Source organism: Pipistrellus kuhlii, unplaced genomic scaffold (assembly GCF_014108245.1).
Source record: "Pipistrellus kuhlii isolate mPipKuh1 unplaced genomic scaffold, mPipKuh1.p scaffold_m20_p_44, whole genome shotgun sequence".
Taxonomy (NCBI): domain Eukaryota; kingdom Metazoa; phylum Chordata; class Mammalia; order Chiroptera; family Vespertilionidae; genus Pipistrellus; species Pipistrellus kuhlii.
Window position 1 is genome coordinate 3,254,199 of NW_023425545.1, and position 20,166 is coordinate 3,274,364.

General features: G+C 50.8%; 1 protein-coding gene across 3 annotated transcripts; it reads right to left on the bottom strand.

Moving 5' to 3' along the window:
* Positions 1-3,079: 3,079 nt before the first annotated feature.
* WDR45B (WD repeat domain 45B) lies at positions 3,080-18,310 on the bottom strand. Of its 3 annotated transcripts, XM_036412327.2 has the most exons (10): positions 18,106-18,309; positions 14,139-14,213; positions 10,658-10,759; positions 9,588-9,675; positions 8,540-8,634; positions 6,959-7,149; positions 6,419-6,504; positions 5,371-5,472; positions 4,798-4,919; positions 3,080-4,433 (listed from the first exon to the last, which is right to left on the bottom strand). In XM_036412327.2, the coding sequence occupies exons 1-10, from the start codon at positions 18,170-18,172 to the stop codon at positions 4,327-4,329; spliced, it is 1,035 nt and encodes a 344-aa protein (XP_036268220.1). In that variant the 5' UTR covers positions 18,173-18,309; the 3' UTR covers positions 3,080-4,326. The 3 variants fall into 3 exon arrangements, with proteins under 3 accessions (XP_036268220.1, XP_036268221.1, XP_045428239.1); XM_036412328.2 differs by lacking the exon at positions 14,139-14,213 and having other exon boundaries at positions 18,106-18,310; XM_045572283.1 differs by lacking the exons at positions 14,139-14,213; positions 18,106-18,309 and adding an exon at positions 13,230-13,401.
* Between the last annotated feature and the right edge of the window lie 1,856 nt (positions 18,311-20,166).

A 20,166-nucleotide genomic window follows, 5' to 3' on the forward strand; every position in this document is an offset into this window, starting at 1 on the left:
GATGGTTGCAAAATATTTCAGGTTGCGCTGTGTCCCGTGTGTGGGGTCAGGTCTCCCCTGAAAGGCCCACGCGCTTGTCATGCTGTGCCCCTGCTGCCAGCTCCCGGCAGGTGAATGCACAAGACCCCTGTGGGGTGCTCAGCTTGGCGGCAGTGACCAGACACCGTGTGTCCTGGAGGCGTGTCCATGCAGAAACCAGTCTGTCACCACCACAGAGGACTCGGGCAGATCCTTCCCACCCAGCCGGCCATCAGTTGGCTATTTCTGAGCCCAAAACATAGACCTTGTGGGTCCGGAAGAATTTCTGCTGGGATGATAAGAACCTAGTTCTCAGATTTTAGAGAGAGGATGGTTGTCCACTGTAAGGCAGCTGGAGGGCCTTCCAGAGGTGAGGATGGTCTCTCCTTTTTCCTTTTTGCTGCCGTACCTAGTTGGTGCATAGAAACTTAAAAACAAGAAGACTGGAAAAAACATGGGTTAGAAAACTACCACATTCCAAGCAAGTGTTTTTCAATTTAACTCTGAATTTTCAAGAGCCCTCAACATACAAGGGCCCCTGAGCTGCTGCCCTGCTGGAGGCCTGGTGCCAAACAGTGCATGTGTGACATGGGATCCTCTCCCCCCAGCTCTCCACTGGCAGCTCCTAAAGTCTTAATTTCAAGAAATTTCTACTTTGACTTTTGCCAATCGTCAGAGTTCCCTGCTGGACCAGAAACTTCGTTTTTGCAGCTTTGCCTTGAACCAAACAAAGTACAAAAGGGAATCTCGCACGTGACCTGCAAGGCGTGGTGCGTTCGGGGTGTCTGCATGCTGGCGCTGACCTGGTAGCAGGGTCCTCACGCAGACAGCTGAGCTCCTTAAACACACCGACCCACGTCCTCCACTGGAGCCAGGGCAGCCGGACCATGGTCAGGGTGGGGCGGTGCCAGGACTGGGAAGTATGTGCTCTGTGTCACGGAGATAAGTGGATCTTCAGTACCAACCGCCATTAGACCAGAGCATCATTAGAATTGTGTGCAAAGATTTGAAATCTTAAAAGTACCAAGTTCCTGAAATCTAATAAAATATTTTTATTAATTTTGATTGCATACAGAGTATCATTGTCATTTGATAAACGGCATTTCTTCATTGGGTTTTTACTTGACACTCTTTTCTGAGCACGCCGAAGGCCTAGAGCTCTGAGTGAGAGGCGAGTTCTGAGCAGAATGGCATGGAGGCCCCCGGGGAGCTAAATGAAGCTAAAAGTGAGCATTCAAGGACAGTTCGTACGGAATGTTTCATCCCCTACACTGATGCCCTAATTTAAAACGAGTCATATTAGCAGAGAAAACTGCTCATGATATCCTCAGACTGCGTATCCAACAAAAGGAGCCTGCACTACAGAGCAGGAAACCATGCAGCAGGAGCCCTGTGAGTCCCGTCTGCAACAGAAGATGCTGGCACAGGACGAGCCTCGGTGCAACCCGTCCCTACCCAGCGAGTTCCGGGCTGGACGGGAGGTGGGAGACCCTCCCGGGCAGTGACTGAGATTGCAGCGCTGGTTTGGGGTCTGCAATTCCACGCTAGATTGGCACACCTCACCCCTGGCTGCTTTCCCCTGTGCTTACGTCACAGCCACACAAGTCAGATTTCCACACGGGCCTCTGGCGACCTCTGAGACGATTAACCTGAGGGCGCAGGTGTCCTGACCTAGAAATGTCTGTCAGAGGCCCCCACGGGATAAGCACACTGCCCGTCTCCGAGGGGCCACAACCACCAACCCTGACGATGGAAACCCCCTCCCTCACACCGGCCAGTGTCCTGGGAAGGGTCCCAGACAGACCCTGGGGTCATGCAGCTGCTCCTGTGAGCCAAGGACAGGGAGAGTCCCTGTCACACTTCCTCTCACCTTTTTGGCCCCAGGGTGGACCCAGTCACAGGAAATATGCAAAATCAAAGGGAGGCAAAACCTGAGCATTTAGTCACAGGACCAGGAGAAGGGGTGCCTGGGAGATGGCAAATGTGGGGGACAGCATGGCAAACACGAAGTTAAGAAGGAGCCCCTAAAGCTGCACAGACAAGGCTGGCACTGCCCTGGGGAAGCAGACTTGGTGGCCTGACCGACCGCAGGGACTGCACAGCTGTGGACCCAAAGAGCAAGCAGCACAGGCTTCAAACACGAGCCATAGCTCGTGCCGTTTGCACCCAACAAAAACAAACGTTCTCTAGATTTTACTAGGACTTAATCTCATAGGACACACAATGTCTACAATCCAATCCACAATTAGTATCTAAAGATCCAGGAAAATCGCTAAAGCAGAGGCCACCAACTGGTGGCTGTGAGGTCGGAAAGGCTCTGTAGGGCCATGAACTCCAGCATGGCTGCATTTTCTTTGGTGCTTCTCACATTGAAAACCATGAAAACAGCCGGAGGATAAAGGACACCGCCTCACCTCGGAGGGATCGTCTTGCCCGGTACAACGGGATAATCTCCATGAGCCCAAAGGGGCTGAGGGGCTGGCCTGTCCTTCCCTAAAGGAGGCATGCCTTGCCCAGGACCTGGTCTCACAGGGCGGTACCAGTGGGCCCCAAGACTGCCCTGCCTTCCTCTCCAGTCCCCAGGCTCTCCATGCACCAAGAATTAATTCCAAAGCTTCCTTTGTGGGCATGCTCCTCCCCACCCCTCCACTTAATGGATACTTGGATACACCGGACGGATTGTGCTTGGGGAAAATATAAACTAGAATTGTACGGATGTGAAGGCTGCCTGTTAAAGTGTTAGCTGAGTGAGCGTGAAGTTGACAGGGTAGCCTAACACTGCACCACTCCGGTGAGCAGCGTCCAGGCCTAGAGACCGCGGGCCACGCCTCCCTAAGGAGACCACGAGCAGAGCACCGCTAAAGAGTTCGCTTCACCTCTGCTCCCCAAGGGAACCGAGCCGCCAAGCCACTGCCGCCTGGGGCAGGGCGCTCTGGAGCCGGGCTCCGTCACAGCAGCCTGATGGGCAGGGCCTGTGGGCAGCCCTAGAGCCCACGACTCAACCGGATTCTCAAAATCAGGGGCTTGGTTTTATAACATACAGTTCTTTACTCTTGCGAGGTACAGAGTACAACAAAATTAGTCACTTTTATTTAAAAGAAACATTAAAAATAAGTGCAAAATTAAATTCATGATTAAATACACATGAAAGAAACATGCATACTTGACACTGAAACCCACATACAAAGTTAGCTGATTACATGACAGTGAGAGAACTGGCAAACGGAGAACTTGCTGCTGCAGATCCTAACTGTTTGCTACCTGAAATCAAAACCTGCAGCCGTTTCTTCACAGGGGATTTAAGAACACCGTCCTCACCAGCACAGACACTGAGCCCATAACTTATTTGTTACCCAAAGTTCAAGTTATGTGCCCTTCACTCTCACTGTTAGTGAGCGGCTCTTACGAGTGTCGAGAGAAAAGGTAGTGAGGCAGGTCGTGGAAGTGGCAGAGAAGGGCTCCCCACTCCGCTTTGCTGAGATGTCGATGTTTCCCTTCAAATCCTTTAAGTGATGCTTTCTTCTACGACTAACTTCAAAGTCTCTGCATTGCCGTTGCCTGCACACTGGGAGTTTTCACCAGGAAACCCCAGGTGACGCACAAGTGCCCTCACCGGGAGGCCATGTTTGCCTCAACTCCAACAGAAAGACAGGCCGCCAGCACGTGTGCACACAACCGCACCACAGGTGACAAGGGCACAGAGGACCACAACGGGAACTCACGAGGGAAATGTCCACCTGTGCTCTGACACAGCTGTGTCGTCCTCCTTCATGTTCAGATGGGAGAAAGCTCCTTTCTCCTCTTCTAAGGCAAGCTGCTGGTATGATTATTCTATTGAAATCTGGTTATAAGAACTAACATTTATATATCTGTCCATTTCCACATTAGATTCAGTGAAAACGGCGGAATCTGTTGACAAAAACAAATTTCTATTTGTCCATCTTTTCTCAACCCAGCCCCAAAGTCTGTTTGGAGCCCTGACTGCAGGTGAGAGGAAGCAGTGACCCAGGAAAGCTAGCATCACAGCTGGACTACAGGAGCAAGCCGGCAGGCAGGCTTGGACCGCTCAGAGCCACTGGAGTGTCCTCGACGCCTGGATGCTTATCCTTCCTTTAATACTGGAAACGAGAAGCCTTGCTTAGGAAACAGACAACCACCTGTGGCTTCGAGACCAAGGTCCCCGGGGTCCCTCCAGCCTGTTACCCACAAGGCCCAAAGGTGCCGGCACCAGCCCCGGAAGTTTGAGGGGCACACTCAGCACTTTGGGGGCACTCGGCCGTGGGTGGTGATTGCACTCTGGGTGAAGAATCACAGCTTGTCGTCGGTCATTTCTAGAAACTGGGCGTAGACATCCCGGATGCACTCCCCCTTGGGGTTGAACAGGAATTTGTAGTAGCTGCCGTCTGCACAGATAGCTGCAACAGAAGGAGACCATCTCACTCACGGTTCTTCCCGCCACATTAACGCAAGCAGCCCTCGCTCAGCTCAACGGCAAAGGGCCACTCGGAGCACCGAGCAGTTGATTGTACATGGACTTAGGGACGGCCAGGGCCCCCATCCTTACTGAACACCTAGGTGGCCAGAGTCCCAACTGTTCTGGGAGTGCTGGCGATAGGTCATCTGTTAAAAACCCAACTGATCTGCCCTTAGGATCTCCTGGGAACCCTTGGAGGGCAGGGAGCTGGCAACATCTCACATGGCTGTGCAGACCAAGGGGGACACACAGGGCTGCCCACAGGACTGGGGGCCTTATCATTCTTGCCTGGCAGGACCACTTACCAATGACAGCGTTTGGCTCTGTTCCAAAGGCACAAATGCATGGAGAGCCTGAGGGAACCTGAAACTTGGAAAAACTCCACTTGGAACTGAAGTATTTTGGAAGGAAACTGGCTGATGCCAAACTATGAGGACAAGGAAGGAAAGAGAAGAAGTTACAGTCACATGTCTTAAAGATACAGCTCTGTTTAACATAGTCTTAATAATTTCAATTCTATTTTTGCTTTTAGTATTTTGTTTTTCACATGAAAAAACTTAAGTCCTTACAAATGGCTTTATAACCACCCCAGAAGCCATCAGCACCAGAAAGGGCACAGGCTGCGACTGTCACAAAATTCATTTCTAAATGCAGCAAACAAGAACAGCCATGGGCATGCAGGACCAAGTGCCTGCATCCTCCGCGGGCATTTTCTAAGGAGGGAACGACAGGAGGTAATGACGAGACTGTTTTAGTATCAAATAGTCTGCGCTGGTTTTCAAGGAATCAAAGGAACGGCCATGAAGACCCTGCTCGGTGAGTCACTGACTCTGCCAGCAGTGAAGCAGCAGCGAGTCCTTTTTGCTCAGGGAACCTACCTAGACTGCTTATTCCTTTTTGGGTCCTCAGCAGCGAAGATGTGCACTGTGCCGTGGTCACTGGACACGCAGATGAGGGATGCGTCCTGATTGAAGTTGATGCTGCAGAGAAATCGGAGGCTTGGGTCTCAAGGAGCCCAGCCCCCACCACAGCCACAAGCCTGCCGAGCTGCCACCTTGGCTGTTCCACACCCAGGACAGCAATGTAAGAGCCAACCCTTGAACAAGCCCACAGCGTTCTCGTCCAAGCTCAGCACCCCGTGTCACAGACACGCTGGATGCTGGGGACAGGGAGGGCTTTCTGCAGACCAACTGCAGCCCCAGGGCCTGAGGCTGTCCCGCACGCCACTGGGGTGAGAACACCTCCGCCTCTTCAACCACCCTGCTCCCCGCAGGTGCAGGCTAGCCCCTGGAGGTGGGCGGGCTGGGCTGGGCAGGCCCCGGCTCTGCAGGAGGGCTGAGAGCAGACAGACAGGAGAGCGCGCTGCCCCCACAGGCGCACGCACTACGTTCATATATGAACTGCATTCTTCACTCCCAGACACAATGCTGCTCGGCACCTACAAGAGCCACAGAGGCAAAGAATGGAATCCTGCCCACCCAGGGGTCCAGCACCTCAGTCCTGCCGACACCAAGGGTGTGGTAACAGCTACGATGGAGAAAGCAGCTCAGACTCCCAGAGGTGGCTAATAATTACAGATGAGCCATCAGGGTCTCTAACATTTGCCATAAAATAGCCCAGAAAAATAAGCTGGGGGAAAAGTGAAGAGGTAAAATAAGACTGGACAATATTGATAATTGCTCAAGGAGGATGATGGATTAATGGTAATTATAATCCTCTTCCTCCTTTTGTATATTATATATTCCCATAATAAACGTTAAAATTACTACTAATAAAATGAACTGGCAGGTGCCCCCCACCACAGCATAGCCGCCTCCTGCCTGCTGCCCAGGGGTCTCGCCTGTCACAGGCCCCACATCACACAGGGCCCGTTTCACTGCACCACCTAAGCACAGCCTTGTCGGGTGGAAATGCGGTCACCCTTACCAATAAATATTGGCTGCTTGAGATCCTCTTCGTAGCTCCTGGATTAAATGCCCTGATGAAGTATCAAATATTCTTATAAGGGTCCCCTTTGAAAAACAGTGAAGTGTTTCATTATCAAAGATTCATAACAGTTTAGTTTTTTCACTGAGATCTATTCACAAAACCACCAGCCTTACAACCGTCCCCCCAAACTCACCCACATCCTCTAAAACCCGATGTTTCCCTCCACTGTTCCCAAGAATGGCTGGTGGCTCTTTGAAGCAGGGGCCAACGGGTGAGGGAAGATACTTGGGACCCTTGACTGACCCCGGGCATCTCCCTGGCAGACAATCAAGAGCACACCAAGGCCAGCCTGCCCTGCCCGTTAGTGCCGTTAACTCGTACGTCTACAGAAAGGGCACCTTCCCTGTAAACAAGGCTGCAATTCTGCCCCCCGACGAGGCCCGACTTCTGGACCGTCCTGCGGAGCCCATCTGTGAGGTCGAAGGGGTGGGCGGGCACCCGCAGGACCGCGGCCTCCAGGCTGGGACACACCCTTACTTTTTCAGATGCGGTTGCAATCCTTGTTCCCTGCAGGTTGAGAGCAATGCAGCTGAGAACGCCCTCGTGGGCAGGAATGTCCACAGGGGGCTTCTCGGTGCTGGCCAGGTCCACGAGCTGCACGTGGCCCGTGTGAGTCCCGGGGAAGGCCAGCAGGGAGTTGTTGCTGTTCGGGCACAGGACACAGAGGCCTGGACAGAGACAGAGAAAAGCTGTCGAGGATTCAAACCACCTTCAAAGCCTCCACTTTCCCACATGCAGAGCTTTGTCAACCTGCTCTCTGCTCTCCAGTTCCCAAGGAAAAAAGTGAGAATTATTTGTGGGTTTTCATTTATATCAGAATCAAAAAAAGGGGACCAGAGGGCCGAGTGAAGCTGTCTCCCACGAGACCTTCTCATAACTGGAAACATTTGCTGAACTTATTGAATAAACTTTATCCAATGTCTGTCTTACATGGGGTCAGGCACTGAGAATGCAAAATTTTAAAATGTGAAAACTCCATTAACAATAGCAAAAGAAAACAAAATACTTAAGAATAAATTCAACAACAGATCTTAAGACCCTGTTACACGTTGCAAAGGAAAACCGAAGTTCTAACAGATGGAGCTACACTACGACTGTGGATTGGAATCTACATTTGCAGTCAAAGTCTCGCCCAGCTTTTTTGAAGAGACAAGCTGATACTAAGGTTATAGGGAAGGGCAAAGAGCCTGGAAGAGCAAAAACATTTTATGTAAAGTAAGGACAAGTTTGGAGGACTTTGTACCATCTAGTTGCAAGAAATATTTTAAAGCTCCAAAAATCAGGGCAGTATGGTGCTGACATGAGGACAGAAACAGCTCACGGGAACAGACTAAGGAATCCAAAATATTCTTATACCTAATCTGATTTTTTAAAAATATGTTTTTATTGCTTTCAGAGAGAGGAAGGGAGAGGGAAAGATAGAGACATCAAAAATGAGAAAGAACCATTGATGGCTGCCTCCTGCACGCCCCATACTTGGGATGGAGCCCAAACCAGGCCATGTACCCTGATGTGGATCCTAGGCTGTCACTCAACCTCTGAGCCTCACTAGCCAGGCACACTTAATTTGACTTTTAACTGGACTATATAAAGAATTCTTTCAACTCAGTATTGAAATGATCAATTTCAAAACGGGCAAAAGATCTGAAGGTACTTCACACTAAAGATGCACAACTGGCAATAAAGCACAGAGGGGCTCCTGTCCCAAGTCCCTCAAGGAGATGCCACCACACCTACAGCGTCTGAAGTTAAACGACTGACAATGTGGCAACTGGAACGCTCATAAATCACTTATGGAAGTGCAAAGGTGGACACGACCACTTTGGAAAACATTCTGTTAGTTTTCTGTAGAATTAGATGCGTGTTTACAATATAACCCAGCAATTACCAGGTGTGAGGCCCCAACTCTGATAAAGGAACCCTCGGAGGCTGGCCTGGGCAGGGCCACCAGGAGGAAGTAGAGGGAGCAAGTGCCCCAATCGCCTCAGGACACCTCACCACAGCAAGGCCCTCCGGCAGACCAGCCTGCAGGTCTCGACACTGCTCTGAATCTCTTACCTTTAGGGTTATAGCAGGTTTCAAAGACGTGCAATTGGTGGGGATTGTGTGTGAATGTAAACACCTTAATCATAGAGTCCAAAACAACCACAATTCTAGAAAGAAAGAAAAAAATAAATCAGGATTCCTCTCCCCAGAGCAAAACTCAACTATTTTGGGATTCTGTTCTTATCATTTTGAACTTTAGAAACTTGAAACACCGTACAAAGGGATTATTCTACCCTTGGAGTAAGAACCAAGTAGAGTACATGGGGCTGCGATTACATTTCTGTGCTTTCAGATACTTGAGAAATGCCAGCAAGTGGGAGGTCCTGGATTTGGCTCCACTATTTGCATTATTAAGGGTCTCTAAATATTGACATCTCTGGAAATAACAAGAATACAGGGATGACATTCATCTTGTTCACTGTCTTTGTTCTCCACAGCTGAATATAATATGTAAACCATATCAAATGAAATCCAAAGTAGTGAAGCTTTGTCCTACCTTGCTACTCACAATATTGCCCTAAACACTCTGAAGGCAACAGCTGAGAAAGAAACCTGCTCTCAACAAGTCAGAGACACCATCTAATAAGGAGTTTCAAAATATTCCTTTACTTTCCCATTGGAAATATGTGCTGAGACGGCTTTTGGAAAAGCATGGTTCAAAACCCATGTCTTCTGCCAGCACCTGCTGGATGGAGACAGCTCTCCCGTAGCCTAAGAGCAACTGAGGGCAGTGCCAGGCAGGCCGAGGCAGGTGCATTCAATCCAGGCCCTGACCCCTCACCTCGAAATGACCCTCAGAGGCCATTAAATTCACTGCCTTCCTCGCAGTAACAAATCATCCTATGTCCTTTAGATCATAAACCACGGTCATCACATTTCTTTTTCTTTTTTTCCTGTCATACATTCCAGAGGTTCCCATTTATTGTGCCATTAATTAAAAAAAATTTTTTATTGTAGACATCACATTTTTATACATTATTTTCTTGAACACTTGCTTCCTTCAACATAAAAGTATTTCAGCCACCTTCCGAGAAAGTTAGAAATTGGATATCAAACCTACCTATCTCGCCGCAATTTGACTGCCTTGACTTCTGTAGAAAATTCTATTTCAATGACAGTCTTCTTCTTCAGGTCATCCCAGATCATCACTGAAATGTCAGAAAGAATGTATGAGCACAACACTGAACAGGCCACTCTGAAGAGTCCTTATGCCAGTCACCTGACCAGGCAGAGAGGTGTCTCTCCCTCCCAGGTCTAAGCACCCCCTCAGGACTCCTCTGCTCCTTCCCCTCCCCTGTCGCACTCACAGCCCCTCACAGCTGCTTTGCTCTCTTCTCTGACAGCCCTTGCCTAGTGCTCAGGCAAGTGTCATCCAGCCCTCTTTCTAGTTACTAAGTGTTAATGTGCTAGCACGAAACCTGGGTCAGTCTCATTGCGAAGCCCGAGGCTGACAAAGCCCAGGCCAGGGGTCTCCCTGCTGCACCTGACTGTTCTTGCTCTCCTTCAAGCTCAGAGATGGCTGCCTGCTCTCGTTTGCAGGGCTTCTCCAGGATGTGCTGGGAGTCTGCATCCCAAGGGCTGAGACACCTCACAGACAACCTCTGAGGTCAGGAATGCTAGGGAATGCAGGGCAATACGGCATCCAGCCGTTTCTATCTCTCTGCTCAAAAAGCCATCTTTGTTCCAGAAACCTCTCCAGTTAACAAACCTCCGAGTGGGTCCCAGTAAAGGGCACCAATGCACTAACACAGTAACACTAGGTAACAACTGCCTGTCAACCTTCCAACACCCACGTGTTCACCATCTTCTGGACATTCTTACTCTTGTGATTCAAAAGCAAACCCCCTCTGGCTCTGCAACCAAATACCAAAAAGTCTGTAATTCAAAACAAATGCAAACTGTCAATCAGACAGAATTCTGCAGATGAACAATGCCAATCAAGGGTGTCAAAATAGGGGGAACTCCATTTTAGAAATGTCTGGAAATGGTGTGAGGAAGCCCCAGAGCTAGCCCTTTGGACTACCCAGAACTACAAGGGGGTCGAATGTGGCCACAGACACAAAGATGTTCTCAAAAGTCCAAGAAGCTAGCACATGTGAGGCACGATTATTAAATGCATGATGACTTTACCTTTGTTGGGAGGATATTTTGGCTTCTTCCCACCACCAACTAAAGCTAAATAGTTGCAGCGGAATAACATTTCAACATGGCCAACTCCTCCTTCCAGAAATTCTGAAATGGTATTAAGAAGAAGTTAGTATGTATATGTGGGAACCCCTTTCATATCCTGTGTGGTTCAGGGTTCGGGTTGTGGAGAAGGTCGTACACAAATAAAAAAGGCTAGAAAAATATTAACTTGGGAAATGGGGGCCAGGTGGAAGCCCAACTCTAGTGGGGTCTTGGGATACACCCATTACTCTTAGGCAGGCAGTTCCAATAACAGGCAGATTATCTTATTAGTAAGGATTTATAAGATTATTTGGTGGGGCCGAAACCGGTTTGGCTCAGTGGTAGAGCGTTGGTCTGCGGACTGAAGGGTCACAGGTTCGATTCCGGTCAGGGGCATGTACATTGGTTGCGGGCACATCTCCGGTAGGGGGTGTGCAAGAGGCGGCTGGTCGATGTTTCTCTCTCATCGACATTTCTACCTCTCTATCTCTCTCCCTTCCTCTCTGTAAAAAATCAATAAAATACATTTTTTTAAAAAAAGATTATTTGGTGGGGAAGTAGCTTCAGCTGCCATAGTCTCAGTTAGGTAGGGAGTGGTTGGCTCTGACCTTTCAGAGCTTCAAGGTGACCAGCCTTCTAATTAGTGAGACAATGATTGGTTTCAGGCATGTATATTTTATAATTTAGAAAAAGGAAAAAGAGGTGAAACTAACTGTTAGCATTTGACTTTAATCAGCAATTTAAAGCATCTAGCTACCATCAGAAGTGAGAATGGTGACTGATTAGGGAAATAATTAGCTATGAGCTACGGACATCTCCCAGCATCCTGGCACCATCAACTATTTTCATGCATAAATGCTGAGCACGTAGCACCCTAAGAAGCCAATAGACCAAATATGACATATCTAAACTCGTATTTTATGGTATGGCAAAACCTGTAAGCTGAGAAAGCAAGCTAAACACTTTAACGCAAAAACCGAGTTTTTAAAAAATCATTTAAACACTCTTCCACTAAAGTTTGAAATGCTCAAAACTGTTCATGAGCTATATTAAGAGGAAATAAATGCCAGCAGATTTTCAATGTCCTCCAGCACAGAAGACTGTGCTCTCTCAGGAAGGTGAAGCGAGCCCGATGAGAAGTGGGGGGCTCGGAGGAGCAGGCCCCGCCAGGGCTGTTTGTCACAGGGCAGGGCTGCCCACCCTTCTCCCCAACCTTGCTCTGGGTCTGAAAGGACCTTGGGCTCCTAGGTTAGTGAGGGCATAGCGAAGGGCAAGTGAGGAACCAAAACCTCTAGAGATTAGAAGTCAGCCTAAGAATCAACTCCTACCAGTCCATCACAGCTGCACAAGATGTGTGGTGTCTTCCTCTTACCTTATTATTTTTTAGGTTCTTCCTGTGTATTGTTGTTTTGCTCTCTTCTATTGTTGCTAGTAATCAACTCTAACTCCTCTCCATGATTCTGAGTCAACTTAAATAAAAAGTATCCTAAAATTTTCAAGTCAAGCTGTTCAAAATATTTTGTAACTACTTATCTGTATAAAGCAGTTGTCTTAATTCACTATCAACCAAAACAAAACGAATAGATGTCAAGCGTGGGCGACTAATGGGAGTCTCCCAGCAATGCTGCCGCTGCAGAAGGTGGGGGCGCACACTTGCCCAGAGCATCCTGTGTGCCCCGCACTAATCTGAGCTTTACATGGCCCACCTCGTTCATCTTCACATTAGCCGTAGGCAGCTGCCCTAACTTTATACATACAGGACCCAGGACCCAGAGAAGGCAAAGACTTGCCACGGTCACACAGCAACCTGGAAAGGGTCGGAGCCAAGATTTGGATCTAAGCAATGTGGGCCCTTCATTGCCAGGCTACCCTGTCTTCATCCAATAAATGAAAGTGACAGACCTCAGGGTACAAAACAAATTCCTATCAATATATAAAGCACCACTTACTGGTTTACATACCAGGCTGGTATAAGATTTCCTTTGACAAAAGGGTTCCATGATTTAAAAAAAAAATAATTGAAAATGTGGAGTATTGTTAAAATGAAAGGGGCTGTTTAATGGAGCACCAGGATGCAGTAACTTCCTCTTACAGATGAGAAATTTCTAGCATCAGAAAATGTAACTTGTACATTGGATAAAAACCATGACTACAACTGCAGGAGGAAAAGGATGTTTCTCTCTTCCTAGGATTTATCTGAGATTTGTTCATCCAGGAGGCAGTGCTTGACTCTCCCATCAGGACCAGGAAACACTAAAAGCTTACATGAAGGAGAAAAACATTTTTGAAAAATTTCTATCAGTAAATTTAACATTTTTCCTGTCAAATGGGAAAAGGACTACCATAACTTTATTTTACTAACAGAATTCCTGATCCCAGCTTGTCCTCCATGAAAACGTAACTTTACTGCTACAGATATTTCCAAGTTGGTCACTAGGAGTTAAAAGTCCCATCTGCTGTGATTAAACCCATCATTTGAGTCTCTACAACGTCACCTTCACCAAGGGGTGAACATGGTCTAGGTCAACCACACCTTGTTTCTCCAGACTTCCAAGTTGACAATTCAATGGAGAAACCAGTTGGGCCAATGCCCACGAAATCACTGCAGTATCCTGGCCCTGCACAGAGCCAGGCACATTAGAAGCCCCAAGAAAGAAAGAGCACAGCTCCATCCAGGTGATAAGGACCATGGACCCTGTTTATTTCTCAAAACCAACTGTATCCATCTCTCCCTTCCCCCTCCAGCTCCTCCATCTTGTGCACAAAAGGAATCACATGCTAACCTGACAAACTCAGAGAAGGCCTGTGTGGCAGACTTGCAAACTCAGAGACCTACAATAACCACCAAAGATGCTCTGAAAATTAAATCTTTAACTACAAACAGGTTATAGTGGGCAGTCATTCCTAGGTCGATATTTTCCCAAAGATCAACTTAGATCTTTCCTGAGCCCATAGGCCTAATTTGCCTCTAAGATAACGTATCTGTGAGATGTCTGGGTAACTTGTAACTTCCCTATTTTTCTGGAGCCCCTGGACCACAACCAAATGTGGGCGCCAGGACAGATACCACAAATTCATTCATTATGTTAATTGTTCCTGCACCCACCTAAGTATGTGTCCATCATTTTACTTTTTATCCAATCCCAGGGGTTCCCACAGCTTTGCTTTATCCCACCTCCTTAATCCATTAACAATGAATTTCATGTAACCCACCTATGTCCCTCCTTCGATTACAATGTATAAATACAAAAATGTAACTTGCCATTCTTCAGAGCATTATCTCAATTCACTGAGGTTCTGCTTCCCAACAGTTTGGCTCAAATAAACTCATAAAAATTCTTTAAAGGTTTCAATGGTTTCTTTTCGTTTACAATCTACGGGATAATTTTAGACTATGAGGGTTGGAAAGCAGAGAAACCATGAAATGTTGGCTGCTTCTTACCTTGTTTCTCTTTTTCTTTTAGTGGGTCGGTGTTATAGACTCGGAATCCATTTTCCATCCCACATGCAAAGCATCCTAAAGCGAGAGGCACATTAATCAGCTCGATAGGTCTAGAGAAAGTGGCCTCTCCTAAGAGCGCCAGCAGCTGCACAGGCCACAGCCATTCCCTGCAGGCACATCCCAGCACAACAGCTTCATTTGTCATCCATGCAGGGAACAGCCACCTATTTGATTCCCCATGAGGGCACGTGCCTGGGTTCCGGGCTTGATCTTTGGCAGGGGACATACAGAAGGCAGCCCACCGATGTTCTGCTCTCAAAGCAATGTTTCTCTCTCTCTGAAAATCAACTAAAATACTATTAAAAATATTTTATTTTATTATTTTTAAAATATATTTTTATTGATTTTTTCACAGAGAGGAAGAGAGAGGGACAGATAGAAACATCGGTCAGCTGCCTCCTGCCCACCCCCGACTGGGGATGTGCCCGCAACCCATGTACATGCCCTTGATGGGAATCGAACCCGGGACCTTTCAGTCCGAGGCCGACGCTCTATCCACTGAGCCACACCGTGGAGGCAGGTCGATGTTTCTCTCTCATTGATGTTTCTAACTCTCTGTCCCTCTCAATTCCTCTCTGTGTAAAATCAATAAAATATATATTTTTAAAAATATATATTTTAAAAGAAACCTTTAATGAGGCCTTTATAAAACTATAAATGTCACTGCTTTTTAAAAAAAAATATATTTTATTGATTTTTTACAGAGAGGAAGAGAGAGGGACAGAGAGTCAGAAACATTGATGAGAGAGAATCATCCATCAGCTGTCTCTTGCACACCCCCTACTGGGGATGTGCCCCCAACCAAGGTACATGCCCTTGACCGGAATCAAACCTGGGACCTTTCAGTCCGCAGGCCGCCGCTCTATCCACTGAGCCACACCGGTTTCGGCAATGTCACTGCTTTTTAAAAATATATATATTTTATTGATTTTTTACAGAGAGGAAATGAGAGGGATAGAGAGTTAGAAACATTGATGAGAGAGAAACACTAATCAGCTGCCTCCTGCACACTCCCCACTGGAGATGCGTCCACAACCAAGGTACATGCCCCCAAATGGAATCGAACCTGGGACCCTTCAGTCCACAGGCCAGCACTTCATCCACTGAGCCAAACCGGTTATGGCTCACTGATTTCTTTTTCTTTCTTTTTTTTTTTTTATTAAATATATTTTATTGATTTTTTTTACAGAGAGGAAGGGAGAGAGATAGCTTGAAACGTCAATGAGAGAGAAACATCGACCAGCTGCCTCTTGCACACCCCCCACAGGGGATGTGCCGGCAACCAATGTACATGCCCTTGACCGGAATCGAACCTGGGACCTTTCAGTCCGCAAACCGACGCTCTACCACTGAGCCAAACGGGTTTCAGCTCCCTTCCCTTCTTATCAGCCAGACACCTCTTTTCACTGAAAGCATTTTTCTCAAGGAGTTGTTATGTCATTGTTAATTCCTCGAAGCATTCTCAATTACTATAAAAACTTACTACCTACTGTCCTTCCTCTGGTAATCTAAACCCACGATATTCAGCCACAAATCATTTCCCAAAGTCTGGCCCCACACAAGTTCAAACCTCATGATTACTTTCTTCATAGTCCCTGCCCTCAGACAAACCTAACCCACCTGTGTCACAGATGTGGTCAGTCCTTCAGCGCAAGTCAAACACACCCTTCCCTACTCTCCTTTGGTCTGACTGCGCCTCCTCCACCACCTTCCACCAAGGCTGGGAGTCAACTGGCTCCTCCCAACTTAAAGAAGGCCTCTGCCCCTCCCTCACAGCCTGCAAACTGCCGCCTCTCACCTAGGTTTTCTGACACATTTCAGCTCTCCCCTGACACTGTGCACAGGTCCTAGCACCGCACGGGCAGTGAACAGGCCATGGAGAGCAAGGCCAGCTCCGCACTGTCTATCAACATCTTCACAAACCCCGGCTCCGATCTCCCCAAAAACTGAACTTGGGAAGCCCACCCGCAGACGCTCTTGGCAGCCTGTGCCTGAGCAGCAGCTCTGTCCCTTTCTTCCCAGGGGTGAATCCTAGTGACTGCCTTCCAGCTCCCCCAGCCGGCACCTGCAAGCCCTTGGTTTAAATTACCCAGGGCCATGGCAGGGATCAAAATGTGACAAAACAGCCGAAACCGGTGTGGCTCAGTGGATAGAGCGTTGGCCTGCGGACTGAAAGGTCCCGGGTTCAATTCTGATCAAGGGCATGTACCTTGGTTGCGGGCACATTCCCAGTAGGGGGTGTGCAAGAGGCAGCTAATTGATGTTTATCTCTCATGGATGTTTCTAACTCTCTGTCCCTCTCCCTTCCTCTCTGTAAAAAAATCAACAAAATATGTTTATATATATATATATATGCAACTTCCTGCTGAATTCTTAAACGATTCCTTTGATTTTAATAAAGGAAAGAAAAAGCCCTGGATGGGAGGTATTCCTTCACTGACATTTTCTGATTAAAACCACCACCACCACCGACAAAAAAACACAACTAGGCCCTCGAGAATGTCAATAAAAAGTGTAAGTAGGGCCCCACAGGTAGCTTTTTGGTCAGACCCCAAAGGTTTCCTTAATCTGGTGGCCGCCAATCTTTCAGACCTCAGGGACCACCGGTTGTCGACCCCTGGGGTAGAGTGTCGTCCTGAAACGCCACTGTTTGGGTTCGATTCCTGTCACACATTCAAGAATCAACCCAAGAGTCCATAAGTGGGGCAGCAGAGAAATCAATCAATCTCTCTCTCTCTCTCTCTCTCTCTCTCTCATATACACACACACACACACACACACACACACACACACACACACATGCAGGGGACCCGCCTCTGAAATGCCGGAAGTAACGGGGGGGAGGGGCAGGCACCCTCCGGAGAGCACCCATCCCGCCTTCATCCCAAAAGCTCCAAGCAGCTGCAAGACGGTGCCTCTGGGAGGACCTGAGATCTTGCTCCAAAGCCTATGAAGTCAGTTTGGGTCAAATAAACTTATAAAAATTCAAAAGGAAAAAAGGTGTGACTAGGAAGCGCTTTTAAGTAATGTTCAGCTTATTTGCTAAAGATCTTTAACGAAGGGGGCACCCCAAGACCTGCAGGGGGACGACCCGACGACGGTCCCGAGCCGGGTCGGGGGTGGGGGGGGACGGACGTAGCCCGAGGGGTGGGCGCGCGGGCCGCCCGGGCGGGGACAAGGGGCGGGGAACGCGGCCTGGAGGGGCGGCCGCCACCCCGACAATCGCGAAAGGCCCAGAGGAGCGGGACCCGCCCCGGCCTCGGCGGCACCGGGCTCCCAATGGGGACGGCGGCCGGAGGGCGGGGCGCGGGGCCCGGCGGAACCCAGGGAGGCCCGGCCCAGTGGGAGCGTCCGGGGGGCGGAGGCCCGACCGGGACGGGGAGTCTGGGGTCAGAGGCCCCGGCGGTTGGAGGGTCCGGGGTCCGGAGGCCCCGGCAGTGGGGGACCCGGGGGGCGGAGGCCCAGGCGGTGGGTGATCCGGGGTCCGGAGGCCCCGGCGGTGGCGGATCCGGGGTCCGGAGGCCCCGGCAGTGGGGGATCCGGGGGGCGGAGGCCCAGGCGGTGGGTGATCCGGGGTCCGGAGGCCCCGGCGGTGGGGGATCCGGGGGGCGGAGGCCCCGGCGGTGGGGGATCCCGAGGCCCCGGCGGTGGGGGATCCGGGGGGCGGAGGCCCCGGCGGTGGGGGATCCCGAGGCCCCGGCGGTGGGGGATCCGGGGTCCGGAGGCCTCGGCGGTGGCGGATCCGGGGTCCGGAGGCCCCGGCAGTGGGGGATCCGGGGGGCGGAGGCCCAGGCGGTGGGTGATCCGGGGTCCGGAGGCCCCGGCGGCGGTGGGGGGTCCGGGGGGCGGAGGCCAGCCGTGCAGGGGGCTGCAGGGTAGGGGCCGGGCCGGGGAGGGGCGCACTCACCGTGGTCCTGGTTGAAGCCGGCGTAGAGCAGCCCGTTACCGTGCGGGTTACACGGCAGGAGGTTCATGGCGCCGCCGCAGAGGGTCCGCCGCCCGTCAGCGCTGCATTCCGCTCGAGGAGGCCGGGCGCTGGGTCCCGTCTGGCCGCCACCGAGGCCGCCGGGGCTGGAAGCGAACCGCGGACGTACTGCGTGCGTGCGTGTGTGTGTGTGTACGTGCGTGCGTGCGCGCGCCCAGCCAGTAAGCGGAGGAGCGCCGATCGCATCCATCCAGGCAGGCCGGGGAGGGAGCGCCGAGGGCGTCACGTGCGCGGGGCGGGGCCACCTCTAGGGGAGGGCGGCCTGAGGGGCGGGCCTGAGGGGCGGGGTTTAGGCGGAGAGGCGTGGCCTGTCCGACAGGTGAGAGGAAGCCCTGAGGGCAGGGGAGAGGAGGGGACCCAGAGTGGAGGGGAGAGGAGGGGCCTCGAAGCGGCAGCCGTGCCCCTCGCGCCCCTGCGCAGGCCCAGATCCCCCAGAAATCACAACCCGCCCAGGTAACCCCCGAAAGTGACTGCGGAGTGCCACGTCCTCACCTGACCCCTGTCCTAGGAGCAGGGCTCGTTCTCACCGCTGGGGGGCACTCCAGGGTTTGAGTTGGGATGTTGGCACAGGCATTATGTTTCCATATTCAAGCCCTAATTTATTTTTGTAAGAAAAACACCACCTACTGGTGCAGGCCACAGGAAGAAACGCTACTCGGAATCCTGTCGGACACTCCTGGGGGCGTCCGTGTGTACTAGCAGGATGGGGTTCTTAAGGAGTTAATAGGAAAACAGGATGAAAGATAGTGTGTGCAAGGCCAGGGGGGTGCAGTCGCAGTGAGAAGCCAGCACACTCCTCCCACGCAGCGCATCCCCAGACACCTCAGACCGCCCTTCCCAACACCCCCTCCGGAGATGTCGCCCCGCTGGGTTCATGAAGATGGGCTCTCCCTGCTGCATGAGCCAGCCTTCCTGGAGGTCCTGCCTGTGGCCCTGGGCCAGGAGGCCTGGGGCTGGAGCCACAGCAGCTGCTCTGGGGCAGGGGGCTTCGGCGCGCTTCCTTTGTGCCTCGGTCTTTCCATCCACTGAGACACGGAGGCCTCCCTGCCCAGGCCGCCTGGGTCATGGCCATGAAAGGAGAGAGGAAGGAGTGGTAGCCTGCCCTTGAGTTCTACACGGAGGCAGGGGAGGGCAGCAGGATTAAAAGCCAAAGCTTTGACTAGCCATTTAGAGAACTAAATGTGTGAGAACTCAAAGATCGGAAGAAAGAAGGCACACAAAGCCGGCTGGTGTGGCTCAATGGTTGAGCATTGACCTATGAACTGGGAGGTCACGGTTCAATTCCCAGTCAGGCCAGATGCCCTGATTGTGGGCTCGAGCCCCCGTGTGGGGCGTGCAGGAGGCAGCCAGTCATGATCCTCTCTCATTGACGGTTCCACCTCTCTTTACCTCTCCCTTCCTCTTTGACATCAATAAAAATTAAAATAAAGCAAAAGGGAACAGATCATCAAAGCAGGAACACATGGATCCAGACCCCCACCTGAGGTTAGGCTGGTGGGAAGGAGGGTTGGAAGTGAGGAGGGAGGCAGGGCCAGCCCAGGACACTGCTTGGCCTCTGCTGCAGGGGGCGCTTGGCCTTGACCTGGGCGGGGAACAGTGTCAGGCACCTGCCTGCTGCACAGAGAAGCTGCCCGAGGGACCCCCTGTCTCCTGCACCGCCGAGCATCCTGCAGCACCGCTGTCCGTCCTGAGACTTTGCTTGGCCTGTTTCGTCCACACCGCGGCCTGGCTGGTGTGGCTCAGCGGCTAGAGCGTTTGCCTGCCGAGTGAAGGATCCCTGGTTCAATTCTGGTCAAGGGCACAGGCCCAGGTAGTGGGCTCGATCTCCAGTAGGGGGCGTGCAGGAGGCAGCTGACCAATGATTCCCTGGGGGCAGGGAAGTGCCAAGAACATGCCCAGGGACCCACCACCATCCCTGCCTGGAAGGGGCTGAGGCCCCTCTGTCCGGTTCTTCTCACAGTCACTCTGACAAAGCCGTCCTCC